The 21,296-nt window shown below is 45.3% G+C and overlaps 1 protein-coding gene across 1 annotated transcript in view; it reads right to left on the bottom strand.

Moving 5' to 3' along the window:
• Nucleotides 1-1,241: 1,241 nt before the first annotated feature.
• The window catches only part of LOC147455739 (putative RNA-dependent RNA polymerase 1), a 91,192-nt gene continuing 71,137 nt past the window's right edge, over nt 1,242-21,296 (bottom strand). Inside the window, exon 5 of the mRNA XM_086514427.1 lies at nt 1,242-2,401. Coding sequence (XP_086370553.1) covers nt 1,613-2,401 — 789 coding nt within the window. The 3' untranslated portion in view covers nt 1,242-1,612. The remainder of the gene's footprint in view (nt 2,402-21,296) is intronic.

Genomic DNA, 21,296 nt, shown 5'->3' on the forward strand with positions numbered 1-21,296 from the left:
AAGCTACATCTTATGCATAATGTTTTCAAGCTAAAATGGAAGGCTAAGGATGTGGGTACACTTGGCATACTCAAGGGTGAATTGGCCAATGACTTCAAGATAATCTTCTCGGATATTTTTAAGAGGTCAAAAGGGATAGACCTAGCCCCAAATCTCAAAATTTAGACTTCTAAACCTCTCAATACCACTTTGCAATTTTGACTTGGTGTTATACTTACACCATTAGCAAAAGGTGCCTCAAAGTTTCTCACTCAATTTGTGATAGAGTTTCAAAGAGGTACTTCGTTAATTCTTTAAGATTCAAAGTAAGGTACGCCAAAAACATGTAGTAGTGTCACTATCTCAATGTGGCAACAATGTTTTGACCTTATGATGCACAAAGGATGGGATGAGAAGGTCGTCTAAGACTTTAAACACAATTGTCAAAATTTTGTAGATTTACTATGTACCATGTATTTCATGTCATTAATATGACGTAGGGAGTGATTGGACATCTTAGGATATAGTCTATGTGAAGTATTATGTTAATTCCAATGCACACCATAAATGGGAAGATGTCCTAGTGTGTGAATGCTTTTCTATCTTCCTTTATATTTTCCTTTAACAATACCATGTGCTATCGATATTGATAATCTCTCTTAAACTTCCCTTTCTTTCGACAAGCCAGTGAAGCTTTCCAATAATTATCAAGGAATAGCAAGATCATCTTTCTATAAATATTGTCCAAGTTGTCCTTCAAGTATGATATGTAGTACAAGATTGACAAAATACATGCAAACAAGGTGAAAAAGCCACAATGACCTACATAGAGGAGAAAGAATGTTTATGACCCACTACTCAATGTCCCTCTTAATGAAAATACAAAAACACTTGTAATCTATCACGGAAGAGTGGCTTACATATACATAAGACAATGCTAGTCCATGCCCCTCTTAGAAGGAAAATTAAGAAAAAAGGTGTGCCAATATTTGCTTGCCATGTGGCACTAATTGACAAGCTTTATCCAATGGTATACAATTGTTCCCAAGAGTTACATGCTTTACCGTAATAGGCCAAAATGTGTGTTGAGCCCCTATGCACTTAGTGCTAGTGAGAACTTGGAGAGAGACGACAACAATTATTCTACAACCTCACATGTGGTTTCATTAGACTAAACTCTTCGTGAATCAGTGCTGACGATCGTGTTAACGTGCTTTGTTACCCAGGTCAATTTGTATATTGAATGCCTAGATGGGAGAAGATACTCAAAATTTTGGCTTTGAGTAGGTTTGGGTTTCCACAATTGATTCCCGTAGGCTGACAGACACATGATAACACCGTTATTATGTATGAAGGTTATATTACAGAGACATGATTTGATACAAATCCATAAATACAGCAGCATACCAGCTTGCTTGAAAGGAAAGGTGCTGTGAACAAAATCCAACAATGTGTGTGAGGGAGGGGTGTGTGGGCCGGAGGGGGGGGGGGGGGGGGGGGGCAATCTACTAACAAATCTAATGAAGCCTGGGATGATGCTAGCACCGTATAATCGGTTGGCAATATTGACACAGCCGTCGCAAAAGCCGCGGCTTTGCAAACGGAGGGTCAGTAAGAGGTATGGACACAAATGTCAAGTAGACAACCCCCATTTCTTGATGAAGACAAGCTTGTCGTAGACAACCCAAGGAAAGCTGAGAAGGTGCCCATATTTTCTATCTACATCATCTGTTATGTAGTCTGGGTGGTAAGTCACATGATACCATGCTGAGGCCCTTTTCAGCTGCTCATAAGAAACCTCATCATCGTCATCATTGTCATCATCATATTCATTTCTCAGCCAGCTTCTAGCTTCCTTTCTGAGGGAGCTCATTGCTCTCATAATTCTCTCCTTGACCTCTCCGGGCCTTTTGCGGAACCATTTGGATATTCTCAGAATGTGCCCAGTGAACATTTCTGCCTCAGACTTGACATCATATTGATACATCAAGTCCAAAAGCTTCTCATCATAGCAGTTTTTTAGAGCTTTGGCCTCTTCCAAGTAAACTCCAAACCCTGCAAACTCCAGCTCTTCATCATAGCTTCTCACAGCCTCTTCCCTTGTGAAATAGGATATCTGCTCGTCTTTGTCTGCTTCGACAACTGCTCGAAACAGTTTCCCAAGAACTTTTTCTGATTTATAGCTGGGCTTATCGCTTTTTTCCATGAAATCAGGGTACTTCTGTGGTCTGAGGTCTGTTGGCAAAACAGCAGCCACACCCGTCTTGGGAAAATCGACAGCGATGGAGCAGAGCTTTGCAAGCTCTAGACACTTTGGATCACGAGCCTTTTCAGGTGACATATCAGCAAACACTACATGTGCATTAGATATAAGACCTAAGCTGTTGTTCACCATGAAATCTGCAAAGTATTGTATAATATCCTGAAAAAACAAAACCAACACAAAAAAAAATCCTGTAATGTGTGATCGTATTGTTACGAAAAAAAGTGTACATGGTCAAACAAACAACCAAACAGCTATGTTCAAGAGGCTAGAAGACTAATTCTGGACATGAACATGGAAAGCCCTTAGCGAAGATGCCAAAGCAGTCATCTAGAAAATCAGGCAATGAATGTCGCTGCCAAGATGCCATCCTTCCAAACTTTGAGGTGGACATGATCAGCTCTGATGGGCCTCGGGGAACTGGTAAAAGAGTTGAGTAGGTGTGCTGCTCTCTGGGTCCCATGATGTAGTCCACTGTGCTACTTCTTCCCTTGCCATGTGGCATGCATGTCAAACCTCCTAAAGTGGGGCATTGTGCCATCCCATTATAGATAACGAGACAGTGCTGAGATCCCAGTCTGAGTAGGTGGTGCCAGCATTCTGTGGGGTGGGGTTTTTCGTTAAATATCGGCCTGCTTGCCCTCGTGGCAAAGCAGCCCTACCCGCTTGCGACAACAACCGGCTGGAAGCTTTTGAGCAAAAGGTCTACACAGTGCTCACGCGCTCAGCTCGAACTCATGACATTTTTGGGCTGGAGCCTCTATGCTTACCACTACGCTACCTACATGCGTCTGCAAGGAACCGCAGGCCTGCTCACTTTATTTTAACAAACCATAGCCGTGGGGTGGGCCATGTCGGGTGAGGTCCATACGTGTTTGTGTGCTCTATGGTTTGCAAGATCTCAAGATCCTCAGAGTCATAGATCTCACACTGTCGGCTACAGGTCCTAGCATTGAAGTCTTCCATAAGGAAGAATTCCCCATGAGCTGAGTGTAACAGAAGGGGCACCACGTGCCAGCAGAAAAGAACAGACTGAGCAACTTTAAGCACTTCAAATAACAACTGAACGGAAAAAGATGCATGACACACAAGACGCGGAGTGGCGAAGTTCCACTCCAAGAGAGCATTGGCCCCAAACCCTAGCGTCCCTTTCGGCATTTCTTTATATTGCTTCAACTCAGTACAACGCCACTACTCCCTTCTTTGCACTTCCTCACAGGGAAATGTGCTAGAGAGTGAGCCTGCAAAGCAGTCATCTACAAAATAAGGCAATGAATGTCTCCGCCAAGATGCCATCCTTCCAAACTTGTGCATTTGATATAGAGATGACCCAGCAGTGGTGAGTGAAGATACATTCGGCAGTCAAATGAGCAAGCTTCAGAGCAGACTTCAGAGCCCACATATACGGGAGGTATATTAGTTGACAGAGCCATTAAGCTCGGAAGAGCTAGACGCCCACGTCTACAAGGCGACCACGACATTGACGTAGGCTCCATCAGAGGATCAGGGCTATCCTAGCACGACATGGAAGGCATCCAATATGACTATTTACAGAGGCGGACATTGATGATGCTCTTTGGTGACTACTGTTATACATTCTCGGACAGCCCCCAATGCCGGGCATCATCGGGCATTGATGATGATGATGATGATGGTGAGTTTTTTCACTATATTTTGTACTTAGACACTGTATTAGATCCACCGAGATTGTATCAGTTTGGTCTCATAAGTCATCTTGGCCTTTTGAAGACGTTTAATATAACATTTCATTCATTTCACTCTCTCTCTCTCTCTCTCTCTCTCTCTCTCTCTCTCTCTCTCTCTCCTCCCCCCCCCCCCCCAAACAGCAATTTCCTGCATCCTGGTTTTACTTGCTTCCCACATAGGCATCAGGCCAGGACAATGGACTACGTCATGGAACAGCCAAGCTTCATCCCCTGCATTCAATATTTCACAGTAGGACCCAGACCAATGGGTGTAGCAGTGGATCATGCTCTTTTGACACTTTCAGTCTCCTTTCAGTACAGTAAATCCCAGGTGTTAGGAAGGAGGACACATACCCGCTATATATTTAAACGAGACTGACCCTGTCTAGATAGAGGAGATCTATGGTCGTCTATATACAGCAGCCACACCATGACTTTCAGTGGAGGAGCTTACCACTTTGCTAACTGAGACATTGCATGATGCACAAGTAGAGGCATACCCACATACTCAGCCTGATCAGAGACGTCGGCCTGGGAGCATGCCTTAGAACAGTTGGTATGACGAGGAATGTAGAGAGACAAGAGTACAGCTTCAGACGGATCTTCTCCTAGGGGTCATTGATCACAGAGTCACAGACACTCTCGGATAGCCTTCCGACATCTTGTGCAATGGAAGAAGCGAGCGTTCCTAGCTCAGATGGAGTTGTTCTTGAGCAAAGACTCAGAAGAGGCATGGCGTCTCTTTCATGAGCACTCCCCCTCCCCCAATGATCACTTCCCCCGATGTATGGGGCCAATATGCCTTATATACCGTCCCTGGACAGACACCCCTTCAAGACCCTCCTGAGCTATGCCCATCTACAAGTACCTTCCTTACCACTGAGATGGTAAAGATGGCCATTGATAGGATGAAGACCAGGAGGGCATATGATCATGTCACAAACTGCTGACGTGTCAAGCCACTGAAGAACGGAGCCAGCCTGCAGATCCCGGCCGAGGGGCCTAAATCCTAAGAAGATGCAGTAGCAGCAGAAGAAGTCCTATCAATTAATGGGACCCCGTTCAATGGGGCCCAGGGGACCTAAAGACATTAAAACTGAAGCAGGACACACACACACACACACACACACACACACACAAAGTGTAGAAGTTGATGACGTGGCAACTTGTACAAAATTTTTAAATTTTGTGCTAACATGCTAATGTGGCAACAGTATGGATTTCCGTGTTTTACACTGACAAGTGCTGACGTGGCAGTGTACGGAATTCCCTATTTGGCCCTCGTAGCTTTTGGATCAGATGCTTTTGAGTTTGAAGCTTTGCATGTAGCAGCTAGCTGCTTGTCATAGGCCAAGGGCCTTTAAATATGTGTAGAGGGCTCAGTCTTTGGCACTCTTCCGGGTGAAGGTGCAAAGCACGAGTATTGGCATTGTACTGAGTTCAAGCAATATAAAGAAATACCGAAAGGGGCACCAAGGTTTGGGCCAATGTTCTCTTGGGTGGAACTCCACAACTCCCCGTGCCGCGCACTCTCTCTCTCTCTTTTAGTTCAATTGTCATTTGAAGTAGCTGTTCTGAAAGCCTACCGGTCCTATCAAAGAGGAGACAAAGCAAGATGGCGCTTCCAAGCTTTAAATGAAATTTTAGTAAAGAATCTTTGTGGCCCGACCCCGGACTTACCCCGGACTTATTAGCCACTCCCACCCTTTACTTCATCACGCATCGGGCGCGCTCCCGTCTTCATCACTCTGTCTTACAAGGCATAAGCCATAAAGATTACTTGCAAGAGAAGGATCAAAGATTTTTTGAGCCGTTGTTTTTTTCAGAGGCAGTGCCATGCAGTGGTGGATGTCTATAGCTACCAGGCCGTACACTCCAAGGACTTGGCAAGCTTTCAAGCTTTCACACATCTTCCTTCGAAGTGTAGCTTCTAGAAGAGTGGGGTATCTTGAAATGCTTGCCATGGAAACCCTAGCAGATTACAACTTGAAATTCTCGACATCTCTCAGTAGGTGTCTCTTCTCGAGCTGATAACCTTGGAGGTCCAGTGTGATTGCTATGTCTTGGGACTACCATTGCCGCTAGAGGAACACTATTTGTCCAAAAGTTTATGGACCATGCTCTGGTCGGCTACACCCTTATGAAAGAAATCTAACCCTAATTTTGGTGCATGTTTCAGGATGGAAAGCCGAGTCGACTTTCGAGCGCGACTGACGTGGATAATGCTTGTTTAGTTTGATTAAGCATTTTTTTGAATTTTGTTTGGTGATCCTGTTTGAAAATTGTTTGAAATAGATGGTATCTGTTTTGAACCTATATTGGTGTCGATTTGAATTGTTTGACTCTGATTTTAATACTGGTTTCAATTATTGGTGATTTACTCCCGAGTAAAGGAGTGAGAAATATTGTTTTGGTATTGTCTGAACCTCGGAACGATGCAGATGGGATGTCTGGGGAGCGTTTTGTTGTGTGTTCCCCAAACCTCCAAACAACGCAGACAGGATGTTTGAGGAGCGTTTGGTTGTATGCTTGAACCTCCAAATGACACAAGCTGTGATTTGGGGGGACATTTGGTTGTAAAAGACCTCGATATCTCCCGGCCCAGACATTGTTAGGTTATGTGGGAGGAGTGATGAGGGAGTCGTTGAACAGCTTATGGCCCAGGCCTGGATAGTTATTTACAGGGGGAGTGTTCATTGGCGGCCTTATGTTTCTATGTCTTGTAACATGCATATGTGAGCATTTGTGTTGCATTGTGATGTGCCAACCATTAAATATTCCTTATTGGATGAAATTCTTCTGGAAAGTCAACGACCAAGAAATCAAGAGCTCTGATTTGGAACGAGACTCCTTATTGAATGAGATTCTTCGGGGAAGCCAACGACCCAGGAAATCAAGAGATCCGATTTGGAATGAGAAAAGTGATCGTCCCTCGAAATGACCCTTCGGAATTTTTGAGCTAACTTGAGTTGTTTTGCACATATGCTGTCATCGCAGACGATTACTTTCTTTCAAGAAGTGGGGATCTCACAAACTGTTGACGTGTCGAGCCACTGAAGAACGGAGCCCCTGCAGGTCCCGGCCAAGGGGCCTAAACCCTAACAAGAAGTAGCAGCAGCAGAAGAAGAAGAAGTCCTACCAACTTATGGAACATCCTCCGATGGGCCCAGGGAACCTAAAGACATTAAAACTAAAGCAAGACCAACACACACACACACACACACAAAGCGTAGAAGCTAATGATGTGGCAACTTGTACGGAATTTCCAAATTTTGCGCTAATATGCTAACGTGACAGCAGTACGGATTTCCGCGTTTTACGCTAACAAGTGCTGACGTGGCAATGTACGGAATTCCTTGTTTTGCGCTGTCAGCTTTTGGATCAGATGCTTTTGAGTTTGAAGCTTTTCATGTAAATGCTTTTCATAGGCCAAGGGCCTTTAAATATGTACAGAGGGCTCGGTTTCTAGCACTCTTCCAGGTCGAGTACCGGCATTATACTGAGTTCAAGCAATATAAAGAAATACCAAGAGGGGCGCCAAGGTTTGGGGCTAGTGTTCTCTTGGGGTGGAACTCCGCCACTCCCCGTGTCGCGCACTCTCTTTCTCTTTCAATTCAGTTGTCGTTTGAAGTGCTTAAAGTTGTTCACTCTGTTCTTTTCCGTTGGCACGTGATGCCTACCCCGTGACAGATCATGATGGCCTAGTAGTAGAGCACTTTATACTTGCTAGAGATATGTTGGCAGAGGTTCTTGCAATCTTGTTCAATCGCGTCATGTGTGAGGGTCTACCTGAGACTTGGAGACTGACTATTATTGTGCCTATCTTCAAGGCACATGATCCTATGAGGCCTAAAAACCACCGTACTATTATGATTGGAGTCTGGACACACATTGGCACGATTGTATGCATCTATCCTTGAGCAGTAGTTGAGCAGATAGGCAAAGAGTGAGGTTGTACGGGCAACGGGATAGGCCAGTTTCAGGAGAGGCTTCTCCACTCTTGACCACATTCTCACACTCATAGCCACAATCGAGGAGGGGAGGGTACATGGGAGACGGATTTATTTAGCTTTGGAATTTCCAAAAAGCATTTGACATGGTGCCAGAGCCAGAATGATGCGCACACTACAGGAGATGGAAGTGCCCAATGAGTTGATTTGGGGGATTATGGCTCTATACAAATCAGTGGTGGGACATGTACACACTCAAGAGGAAATATCTGATTTATTGCACTCTACACCTCAGCTCGGACGCAATAACCCACCGCCTTAGTCACAGATCACCTAATCCCCCCTACAGACAATTTCAAGCGCCGTCTTTAGTGCGTAGCATGGGCATCTCCAGCGTAAACACGTAGGTCCGATTTAATTCAACCGGCTAAAATTGTCCAGTCCCTATTAGTTTTTGAACTTTGCCTTGAACAAAACCAAGAAATTTACACAAGTTTTAGTTTGAATATCGGCAATATCTTCACACTTTGTCCCAACAATTGAGAGCATTTTAAGTTTGCCCTTATTTTCTTCAGAATTTATTATTTTAGCCCTGGCATCTCTCTACCAACCTTAAGCAGACCCAGCGTTAGTTTCGAGTTTCGAGAAATGTTATATTAACGTCTTCAAAAGGCCAAAATGACTTATGAGACCAAAAAGTTAGATTGCGGTGATTATGATACAATGTCTGAGTACCAAAAAAAATAATAAAAAGTATTGAAAAACGGTACTATAGAATCCTAAACTGCTAAGCAGCTAGCTGGAACTGTGTAGGAAATGAGTAGGGGTTTGAAAGTAGTGAAAGAGTGCCAATACAACATAATGTGGGTGTTTGTGTGAGGAGACAATGGGTAGAGCTGATACAAAGAAGACAGAGCAATTGAGTTGAGCTATTATCATACTATCATGTTAAGTCACCCTCTAGGCCTGCCTACATCCAATTTAAGGGCCTACCTAGTAGCCAATCCCTCAGACACCCCAGCTGATATCTCACTTGCCAAAAAAACCATTTGAAAGTCCCTCATGGGCCGGCATAGTGCTTAGTGATTTGTATACATGGATGCATAGATGTATCATGAAGTCAAAATCTGACATTGTGTGTGTGCGCGCGCGTGCGCGCCATTCCCAGGCACCATACTCTAATAGGAAGTAGGGCCATAGAGTATGGGCCTACTGCCTATTAAGTGTACATAATCTAGCCGAATTAAATCTAACTCCTACCAGTTGTGAGTAATAAGGGACTTGCATATACACGAAATTAAGCCTTTTTTTGAACCCATTACCGCAAAGTTAAGTGTGCAGACCTCTTCATATGCTGTGAATACATTGGAGGAAAAGTTTTTTAAAAAAATTGCAAGAAAAAGGTCCTTCAATTGGTTAATAAAACTGCCCATAGGGCTACAAACCACCTCTACTAAAGAGGGCTACATCAAAAGCATGGAGAATCTCTCTCAATGAGTAAACAAAATATGTACAATGAGGCTAAATCACCCTGGACCATGGTGAAGAAAGGCCTTGGGTGCCACAGTCGCTGGCCTCTCTGCGCTCCCGCATGCGGTCGGAGCTGCCCTGAAGTTTCTAGAACTGACCCCTGAGAATATGAATCAGCTCCAACCAAAAGTCATGAACAGCCTTCACCGTGGGACAGGGCGAGCCTCGAAGATGCAGAAGCAACGGGCCCGCCAAATGAACCAGAGTGTCAGGCCACAAATGAGCTCCCAACACACCTCTCCCTCACTGCACAACTCCTGGGGGATAAGCTCTGTGTCAGGCTGAAGTGTAGGTCGACCCGCCTGGACACTATCATCCTGCTGGTGGAGGCTAGCTCAAAATGGAGCGCGGGGCCCATGAGAGTGGACCGGGCTGCAGCACCTCTAGTGTACTGTCACGCTCTGGAAAGAGCTGGCATTAGTCGAAGCACCCGAAGCCAAACCTGTTGTTCCAAGGTGAAGTTCCACAGACAGTGACGCTGACTCTCCAAAGGATGGTGACAAGCTGCACAGGCTGCCGACAAGCCACTATGTACTAGCCAGCTCCCCACTATTGTAGTTCTGTGTGCGACTAACGACTGGAACAAACTGACTCGCCTCGGCAGTCTGGAGTCCCACAACCGTTCCCAAAAACCTGGCAAGAACTCAGTTGTGAGACCCTCCTCCTGCCAATGAAGTGCTTCAGCAGGACAAGCCTCTCTCCGTGTTGTCATTTTGTGTCGCCCCAATCAAACAGTGTACTAAAAGAAAGAGATCCCAGGGTGACCAGCTGAAGAGAAGGGGTCTCTCCAAAACCACTCTCCAGGGTCCCACTGCACTCGTGCCAGAGGGCAGCTCTCCCAAGCCCAAAGCCGCCCGTGGCCTGTCTCAAGATGATCTGCTGGGTCAGGATCTATGACACAAGTCCTCCCACAGATATTCATTACTCGTATCCTCTGAAAACAGCACTCTGCAACTTGTGGAGCCTCTACTGAGACTTTGTGTAGGCGACCCTCTCCCTGGAACTTAAAGAACATCGGAGGTATTGACTCTGAGCAAGCACGAACTGCAATGAGGACCTCCAGTCGTGTAAAGGCCCCCATCCAGCTGGGAGCTGATGTCTCTAGAGGGGTGAGCCACTCAACTCGTACATCCTCTGTAATATCCTGGCACATGCTTTGCACCCCTCTCATGCCTCGTAGCTAGATGCTTTGTGCCTCCTCAGGCAAACCTAAAAACAGAAGCCAGTCGCCGAGAGTGCGGGCTGGCCCATCTGCCATGGGACCCCAAGAAACATGAGGCCTAGTACCAACCAGGTGGCCTCTCTGAGTGCGAACCATAGGGTTCCAAACAAGGGGCTGTCGCAAGCGCTCCTCCGTGCAAGTGGGCTGGTGTTGCTACAGGCCACCCCTCAACTGCTCCTTAGACCGAAGCAAGCTCGCAGCAAACCGATCCTCCAACCTCTTGCTCAAACCAACTTTGTACATCTCTGTGAAGATCAATCTAATGGAAGGGCTCGGTCTCTTGCATGAGGGACTCGAGCTCGAAGTCGGTGAAGCAACAACTCCTTCCAAGGCGCTCCCCCCCCGGAAGCAGTCCTCAAGGTTTTGCTCTGTTGTGCTGAGTCTATGATTCTGTCACGAGAATGTGGCAACTGCTAACCTTAGTTATTGGTTTCTTTCCGATGATTTTTATTTAATTTTTGGGACCCTCTTTTTGAAGTCACAAATGGCCGGACATTGGGTGGCCAGTGTGAAATGGCCGACGGCCGAGAGTTTCACCCACAGTTGGGAAGGGCAGGTCATCACGAGATGGTCAGGCCAGTCGGCACTGGAATCCAAGCAGTAAAAGGGTGTATAGGCTCAGTTCAAAGTCATTTATTATAAGATACTAGGCAAACCGGACACATGCAATTTGCCACTTTCGGCCAGCAAAGGGGGCACCCAAATTGAGAGAGGAGGCTGATTTGCAGCTCATTGTGCTTTACAATGTGTGGATGAGTAGTGGGTGCAGGTGATCATAGCTTTAATGGAAAGCTTGCCTTCTCCCTTGTCTCATGCAATGCGATGACTTGCTCTCGCGTATCTCTCTTTCCCATACGGCACATATGGTAATGCCCCACTAGATGGGCTACTCAGTTGACCATGTACAGTTCTGAGGGTTCATGTGCGTTTGCCAAGGCAAGAGCCTTCTGAACAAGAACCGGATTAGCTAATTGCTAGTCCCCCACAGGTACGCACAGTTCCATCGCGAAGGATTGCAAAATTGGAGGGTTTTCTCACGTGAAAACTCGTCCGATTCGATTCGAAGGGAACCTGTCCCATTGCGTGTGGAAGCATTTGAGACACGCGCAGACGTGTTCGCTCCGCTTGCAACGGTTCAAAACAGAGAATTACAACCTGCTGTGTTTTTCTGCAGGTTTAGGGTTTCGCACCTAAATTGCAGGGAATCGCCATGGGGAGCCTTGGAAAGGCCTTGGGATGCGTGTACAAGACTGTAGGCACCTAACAGTGGCAAAACAAAAAAATTACAACATGTTGAAATTGACCCGCAACTCACCGTAAAGCTTCCAGAATGCAGGGAAAAGCGTCCTAGGCGTCTACTTTTGACCTACAAGGATTTTGCGCCGTTATGCTGGCGAAATCGGGTCAAAAACCTGCGACTACAACCATGGACAGGTCCAGACAGCTTGGTGGGAGTTAGGTGAAAGTGATCGGATCGTTTCTTTGCAATAAGAATAAAGAAATACCAAAAGGGGCACCCCAGTCTTTGGGGCCAACAGGTGTCGACGTCTGCTTGGTAGCGCTCTAGCTTCCGAGCCGTGTGTGTTTGAAGTGTCAATTCCCGTTACAAGTGTTCATTTGCAAAGTTTCTCTATGTTCTAAAGTCTAGAGTAGAGTTTCGGATAAAAGCCAAAGTCTACCGCCCTACGGGCCGGTTTCATGGTTCCGTCGCCGGGACAGAATCACTTTTCCTCAAGAAGTGAGCCTCGGTTGGTTTGCGGCGAAGACACAGAGTACAGGACGCGGGATTACACTATGGCCGACAAAGGGAAAGGCATCATGGGAGAGGGTTCCTCTTCATAGGATAGGCAAGCAATTCCTACAATGTTTGAGGTTGGCGAGAGTTCACGGCCACGTCTATCTGTACCTCTTGTTGATGTGAATGCTCCACCAGTGTAGGGCTTTATGACTGGGCAACTTGAAGATGATGCGTTCAAGACTCAATTGGTTGCCGCTGTGATGTGTTTTCTCGATTGGTGCAGAACCCAAGGTTTATGGAGTTTTTGCAAGCGCCAACAGTGCCACAGCAGACAAGGCAACTCACACAGCTAGTAGATCCTGATGAGGCTCAAGCCCACGTACTTCATGCGTCCCAACAGGATAGGGAGCACTTGCACCTTGCGGAGTCAAGGACTTCAAGACAGGTTCCTTCTGTCCATGAATAGGTGGTTAGGACGCCAATTCCACAAGTTTTGCCAATTCAGCCCGCCACCTTTCAAAGTCCACATGTTGCATTAAATGAACAGGGAACCAGTTTCCAGACAATGCATCACGTTTTTCCACCACCCACGGTACATCGTAGGTATTTCGGAGGTGGATCTGTGTTCCAAAATACGGCTGGTTATGCGCCTAGAAACCAACATTATATGCCAGGACAGTGTTTGGGGGTATGCAAGGCAAGATGCCAAACCCCCTGTATGGTAATATCGGCATGAAGCAAGGCTTTCAGAGCAATCAGGGCCAATTTGGAGTGCCACAGGGCAATTTTGGCATGGCTGGTTTATCTGGACAACAGCCAAATATGGTACTTATGACGCAAAATGTCAATGGCCAAGGAATGCCGATGACCCCTACTACAGTGCCCATGTTGCAAACAATTCCCTATGACAATTTGGGGGACTGGGAAAGCCAAAAGCTTACAAAGAAGGTGGTGCAGATGTAAAGTTTAGCACTTTCAGCGGCTTTGAGGATAAGGCAAAGGCTCTTACTTTCCTCCAACAATTTGATACGGCTTATGCAGGAGGGAATTTTACAGAGGCTCTAAGGTCAGGAAACCTGCCACTTTCTTGAAAGACAATGCGCTTACATGGTGGACGACATTGTTGATGCAAGGACATGCCCGCCACATGGGTATACTGCAAGCAAATGTTTGCATCTGCATGGTTGTCAAATGAATCTGAAGCCGATGTCATGACGGATTGGCACAAACTCACTACGGCTACTTGAAAGAGCCTACAGGAGTACAATCGGAGTTTTTGCAAAGTGTTGCTCTCAGTAACCTCCTACAGGTTTGTGCCACTGACAAGGTAGATTGAGAAGTATTGTTGTGGGCTACCTAAAGGGCTTCAAGATTAATATACAAAGAACAGAGTGGCTACCCTCACTCAGCTATGGAAGTTGCCAACACTGGTCTTAACTTGTTGAAGGGAGAGGACAGTGGGTTTTCAGACAACGTGAAAGGGGAGTAGCAAAAGAAAAATTCAACAAAGAAGCCCTTTGTGAAAACGGCTCCTGAAGCATCACAGGGCTCAGAAAAGGTCAACAAGGACAAGGACTCAGCCGAGACGTCTGGAGTGCAGGCGAAGTGTTGCGAAATTGGCTTTATCTGACAGAAAAATAATTCTAAATGAATTATTGGATTTATAAGTGAGGGTTTTCTCGCTTGGAATACCAAGGAAACATAATTCTAAATGAATTACTGGAATTTTAAGTGAGAGGGTTTTTCTCACTGGAGACATCCGAGTACAGAATATTCCTAGTGCGTCATTCAGAGTAATGACGGGAGCACTGTGAAAGGGAATATCTGTAAGGCCACCAGGACCGGGTACTTCTGATGCGTCACATCGGATGGGTGACAGGGAGCATCGGGAAGAAGTATCCGACCATCCGGGAACGGACATCTCTGATGCGTCATAGGATGGGTGACATAGAGCATCGTGAAGGAGATTGTACCGTAAGTTCGGTGGGAAAGGACTAGGTGATGGGTATTCCTGATGCGTCACAAGGTGAGTGACGGGTGCATCGGAAAGGGAATATCCATAGTCGGAAGGAAATTCCGAACTATGTTAGAATTGTGCACAAGGAAAAAGCAAGCACTTGAATGATGATGGGTTCAGAGGAAACTTTGAGGAAAAACAGATGCTTTCTGAGAAAGCGGGATTGCTTTTCGGGAAAGTAGATGCTTTCCTGCGAGGAAGTCTATGTCTGCATTGCAACTGTGCATGTGATTGTATCCAGGGACGCCTGGGAAGTGTTGTGAAAGCATTGTTTTTAACTTATAAGGTTTTATTGAGTTTTTGGGCAGGTTCAGACTATTTTTAAAATACGTTGGCCGCCCACTTAATAAGTGGGCAGCCATCTCATAAATAAGGCAACAGATCAGCCAGCGTTTTCTCTCTCTCTTTTTCTGGTAGAACAGCGGAAAAAAAAAAGAGAAAAAAAAAACAGCCGCGATCTCTACGCGAGCAGCTATTCGTGCCCGTGGCTAGGAGCTATAAAAGCATCACATGCCCTCACTCAGAGGGGAAGACCAGTCTTTGCAAGGAGGAGATGCTGCTGCAGATTTCAACCATAAAGAAGACGTTGCCGGTGATGCCCATGGCTGCCCCAAGTGTACCATATGTCGCCAAGACCCAGTGCACGAGTTCCCTCGCAAAGAAGTGCCTACGGAGCGTGTTTCCATCGCGAGAAGTTGCTGTTTTTCTCTGTTTTCAGCCCATAAATGTCGTAGACGGGGCTAATTTACGAGAAGCAACCCGAGAACACACCTCTTCTGTGTGTAAGATTGAAAGAGAGGATTTTCTATGTAGAGATCTCTTCCGGAGAATTGCTTTTCGAGAACCGAGTTGCGTTTCGAGCGTCGAGATTTTGAAAGTAACGATTTTCATGTTATGATCTCTGAGTATTTGATTGCAGGTGTACTTCCTCTTCGTGAGGGAGTAGGAGCAAAGGAAGGCATGAGCCTCTGCACGAGAAAAGCGCTCTAAGGAACTAGAGCCAGATCGGCCCAAGGGTTTCGTACCCAAGTTTGGGAAGCAGATCCACGGATCGAAGTGAGGTAGACTCTCTAGATGTGATCCGGAAGTTGAAATTCCCGAGGGAAGGACTTCGTGTCTAGGAAAGCGGAGTTAATCTGCAGGAAGAGGACTCTGGAAACAGAGTTAGAAAAGAGTTGCAGGGATGTCATGCCCTGAGTCTGGAAGGTGAGATCCAGAGGCGAGAACCTTGGTTCTCAAGGATTTGGAATAAGGAACGGAAGTTCCTTGGAATAGGGTTTTGCCCTAGGAATCGGAAGCTAAGGCTTCCAGGAACCATCAAGTCTTATTCTAGAACGAACGTGGTAATACGTTCGGTTCAAGTGCTTGTATAGACTTCTCCTCAATAATAAAGATACTATTACGGGGGAGACCAGCCCATCTTCTAGTCCCCAGTACTGTGTCGATCTTCTCGTTCTCTCTCTCTCTCTCTCTCTCTCTCTCTCTCTCTCTCTCTCTCTATCTATTTCTCTCTATATCCTCTGGCTTCAATATTAAGTGATAAATTTTATTTATCCAAGTATATTTTATATTGCTATGCGCTCCCGTTTGTGACAGTGGTATCAGAGCATGGTCTCCTCTCTTTCTCTGTAAAGGAGGACGACTCTGGGAAGATACGGGAAGAAGCCATGACAAGCCAAGAGAGAAGTAAGCAGGCGGAAACCTAAGTCCTGCAGGAAAAGCTCGCAGAGTTGGGAATTTTTTTTTCTCTTTGCAAGAAGTCGACACAAGACTTGGGATTCTCTGAGAAGGCGACAAGGGCATGATGCTCAAGAACGTAGAGAATCCAAGGAGCGGAATTCTCAAGATCCTTAAGAATCCTCAAAATATCCATGAACATCAAACCATAACCATAGCCAAGAAATCCCGTCATTTCGGGAAGGATATGAAGAAGGTCTCTTGACCTAAGAACACTCCGGTCAAGTTTCATACTTTTGACAGAAGGGAAGATGTTCCGAAAGCTACCGCATTCATTTGACAGTTTGAAGTTGCCTTTGCAAATGGCAATTTCTGAAAAGCGTCGAAGGTGAGGCATGTGACCAAACACCTCAAGGGGAATTGCAAGTACTTGGTGGTATACCAAAGTTCTGCAAGGAACTTACAATAACAATTCAAGGCTGAATTTTCCGACAAATTTTTTTCCTCTACGCTTTGAGGAAGGCATCCAAGAAGATTGGGATCGGTTTGCCCAAGAGAAATACGAGTGAGTCCAAGCAAGTAGTGGTTCACTCTTGCCAAGGTAGCTCCACTCTTGACCCTCTTTGAGGAAGGAAAGATGAAGAAATTCAACAAAGGATTTTTGCCCGAATTTTGTAGACGCATCTGCAAGATGCTTTGCAGCAGATGGTGGAGTCAGCAATAAAAGCTGAAAGTGTACACCTTGATGTACATAGAATACAATCCCCGCAGTGGGACGAGAACCATTGAACACAAAAACAACGAATTTTTGTTACCTCTCCTCAAAGGATACATTGCTATCCGGAGAAAGTTTGGAGTAAGGGAATTCAATCTAACTCCTGAGTTTTTGACCCACAAACTTTAAGTGAGAGGGCAGGTCTTTGATCAAAGTTAAATCTTTGAGGAACTCATAAAATGCGTATTGCTTTTATGCACGAGATATGCATGTGTCTAACGAGGACAATCACTCTCGAGTATTTATGAGAGTAGGATCTATTTGAAACATTGTTTTTTGAGATGAATTGGTTTGCTCAACCATCCGGAAGGTCAACTATTGATCTCGTATCCGGTAGTTCACCAACAAATTACTTGCTATTGCGGATAGGACGGCAGAAAGGAAGGAACCATTCCGAGCTTTCAACCAAGAAAAGCTTTCACTAAGCTTATGAACCAACACCCCCTACCCGGTCACGGAAGACATGGTAGTGCTTTTCACGCAAGTGAACGAACACTCTCTTTACAAGGGAAGGAACAAGTGATGAACACAGCCTGTGCTCGAGGAATTCAAGAATTGAAATCCTAGTTTATTTGATGAGCGGGTTTTGCTCTAAGATTGAGCTAAGGGATCGTCAGGTTGAGCGTCTTCGCTCTAAGGATCTTACGAAGGGACGGAAATTTCCCACGCTCACTGAAACTCATGTACACCTTTGGGTACATGGATCACACAAGAAGATCAGACCTATGCTAAGGTGGGTCATCTACCAATCGAATTTTTTTCTGCTGAACGGAATGAGATGAACCAACTTCCTTTTTAGGATCTCGACGGGAGTTTGTTATACTCTCTTGAGCGCCTTTTTGCGCGCAAGGATATTCCGACACAAGAATCTCTATATGAGATGTGTTCGGTACAAGAAATTTGAATTTCTCTACGGAGAGGAGGTTTTCTGATGGTCGTTGATCATTGAGTACGCTATGTGCCTTTACCATTACAGTAGCAACTTTTGGTTGCGGTATATGTTTCTCCATGAGCAGGTCAAGTACCATTTACACGCTGTTGGAATAAATTCGAACTATTATGTTCGTAAGAATATAGTTCGCCAACCGTTTCAAAATGGTGAGAATTACATATGGGAGAACATCCCTGAGAATCAAAGAGGGTTCGCTTTATTGTGGACCGGGTTTGAACGTACGTTCAGAAAATGCTATGGCTAGAATCCTATCTGCCTGAGATTTTGCAAGGCGTCATTAATGCTCGCAAGGTGAATCATTTTTTATGATTCTGTAAGGAAGAGACTCTAATGGGCGTCCGGAAAACACTGCTGGTGGTAATAACTCGCAGGAGGAAAAGATTGGAAGGAAGTGCCGTCGTGCACAAGGAATCTTTGGATTGGAACCGTCCGCCTACGTTGAGCGACGGCCCGGAACAAGAACCTTCTTTAAGGTGATCGCAAATTGTGAAAAAAAGACATCGAGCTTAATGCTCTATGACTTGGGCATTCACTATGTGGGAGGACACAAGAGGTTTAACCCTCTGGACTAACAGCGCAGGATTATGCGCAAGGATAGATACCTAGATTGATTTCTAGGAAGATTATTCTTCTCGAATTTGAGAAGACGGAATCAAGTTAACAGAGTCTTGGATAAGGAAACTTTGAATCAAAACAATTGGCCTACCAAAGCAAAGGCCCGGAATAAGAACTTACTTTGGTAAGATGACACACTTTGTCTGCCACAGGAAGATTTAGAGGAGCTTAATGCTCTCGACATACCCTATGCGGGAGGACAGAAGAGGTTTACTATCCTCAGGACTAATAGCGCAAGGTTATGTGCAAGGACATAGACCTAGATTGAATTCTAGGAGGATTATTCTTCTCGGAATTGAGAAGGTGGAATCTAGTTAACAGATTCTCGGATGAGGAAACTTCCAATCTGTTGGAAATACGCGAATGACGAGTTCTTACATGGCTCGTAACTTTAATGAAAGGTGAAGGACATCCTCGAGGTACTAGAGGAAGCACATGAACCGGTAAGGTAAGTATTGAATTATTGAATTTTTGTTTAATTTAATTTTTAAGTTCTCTTCTGAGAAAGGACCAGCTCAACTCACCATTGAGCAAGATTTGGAATTTTACCGATTTCCCCTTGGCAGTTCAGTTGGCCTCTACAGTTCAGGACAACTATTTATAAGTGAGAGGGATGTTGCGAAATTGGCTTTATCTGACAGAAAAATAATTCTAAATGAATTAATGGATTTATAAGTGAGAGGGTTTTCTCGCTTGGAACACCAAGGAAACATAATTCTAAATGAATTATAGGAATTTTAAGTGAGAGGGTTTTTCTCAATGGAGACATTCGAGTACAGAATATTCCTAGTGCGTCATTCAGAGTAATGACGGAAGCACTGTGAAAGGGAATATCTGTAAGGCCACCAGGAACGGGTACTTCTGATGCGTCACATCGGATGGGTGACAGGGAGCATCGGGAAGAAGTATCCGACCATCCGGGAACGGACATCTCTGATGCGTCATAGGATGGGTGACATAGAGCATCGTGAAGGAGATTGTACCGTAAGTTCGGTAGGAAAGGACTAAGTGATGGGTATTCCTGATGCGTCACAAGGTGGGTGACGGGTGCATCGGAAAGGGAATATCCATAGTCGGGAGGAAATTCCGAACTGTGTTAGAATTGTGCACAAGGAAAAAGCAAGCACTTGAATGACGATGGGTTCAGAGGAAACTTTGAGGAAAAACAGATGCTTTCTGAGAAAGCGGGATTGCTTTTCGGGAAAGTAGATGCTTTCCTGCGAGGAAGTCTATGTTTGCATTGCAACTGTGCATGTGATTGCATCCAGGGACGTCTGGGAAGTGCTGTGAAAGCATTGTTTTTAACTTATAAGGTTTTATTGAGTTTTTAGGCAGGTTCAGACTATTTTTAAAATACGCCGGCCGCTTACTTAATAAGTGGGCAGCCATCTAATACATAAGGCAACAGATCAGCCAGCGTTTTCTCTCTCTCTTTTTCTGGTAGAACAGCGAAAAAAAAAAGAGAAAAAAAAAACAGCCGCGATCTCTACACGAGCAGCTATTCGTGCCCGTGGCTAGGAGCTATAAAAGCATCACATGCCCTCACTCAGAGGGGAAGACCAATCTTTGCAAGGAGGAGATGCTGCTGCAGATTTCAGCCATAAAGAAGACGTTGTCGGTGATGCCCATGGCTGCCCCAAATGTACCATATGTCGCCAAGACCCAGTGTGCGAGTTCCCTCGCGAAGAAGTGCCTACGGAGCGTGTTTCCATAGCGAGAAGTTGCTGTTTTTCTCTGTTTTCAGCCCATAAACGTCGTAGACGGGGTTGGATTACGAGAAGCAACCTGAGAACACACCTCTTCTCTGTGTAAGAATGGAAGAGAGGATTTTCTATGTAGAGATCTCTTCCGGAGAATTGCTTTTCGAGAACCAAGTTGCGTTTCGAGCGTCGAGACTTTGAAGGTAACGATTTTCATGTTATGATCTCTGAGTATTTGATTGCAAGTGTACTTCCTCTTCGTGAGGGAGTAGGAGCAAAGGAAGGCATGAGCCTCTGCACGAGAAAAGCAATCTGAGCAACTAGAGCCAGATCAGCCCAAGGGTTTCGTACCCAAGTTTGGGAAGCAGATCCACGGATCGAAGAGAGGTAGACTCTCTAGATGTGATCCGGAAGTTGAAATTCCCGAGGGAAGGACTTCGTGTCCAGGAAAGCGGAGTTAATCTGCAGGAAGAGGACTCTGGAAACAGAGTTAGAAAAGAGTTGCAGGGATGTCATGCCCTGAGTCTGGAAGGTGAGATCCAGAGGCGAGAACCTTGGTTCTCAAGGATTTGGAATAAGGAACGGAAGTTCCTTGGAATAGGGTTTTGCCCTAGGAATCGGAAGCTAAGGCTTCCAGGAACCATCAAGTCTTATTCTAGAACGAACGTGGTAATACGTTCGGTTCAAACTTCAAGTGCTTGTATAGACTTCTCCTCAATAATAAAGATACTATTACGGGGGGCGACCAGCCCATCTTCTGGTCCCCAGTACTGTGTCGATCTTCTCACTCTATCTCTCTCTCTCTCTATCTATTTCTCTCTATATCCTCTGGCTTCAATATTAAGTGATAAATTTTATTTATCCAAGTATATTTTATATTGCTATGCGCTCCCGTTTGTGACACAAAGAAACAGAAAAGGAAGCCTTTTGTGCGTAAGTGGCTCGTGTAAAAGAAGGTCTTGATGGCTGAGAATAAATGCTTTATATGCGAGCAGCCTAGTAACTGTGCTATAGATTATCAACAAAGGAAAAGACCAGCTGACTCACATGATAAAGAGGACACGAAAGGAAAGAAGCCCAAGGCCACGGCAGGTTTAGTGCCAGACATGGTGGGTGACAGGCCAAGCACGGATGCCAGGGAGTTATGTAGAGCATGGGGTAAAGTCAGAGAC

The sequence above is a fragment of the Adiantum capillus-veneris genome, chromosome 6 (assembly GCF_014529385.1).
Source record: "Adiantum capillus-veneris isolate H3 chromosome 6, ASM1452938v2, whole genome shotgun sequence".
Taxonomy (NCBI): domain Eukaryota; kingdom Viridiplantae; phylum Streptophyta; class Polypodiopsida; order Polypodiales; family Pteridaceae; genus Adiantum; species Adiantum capillus-veneris.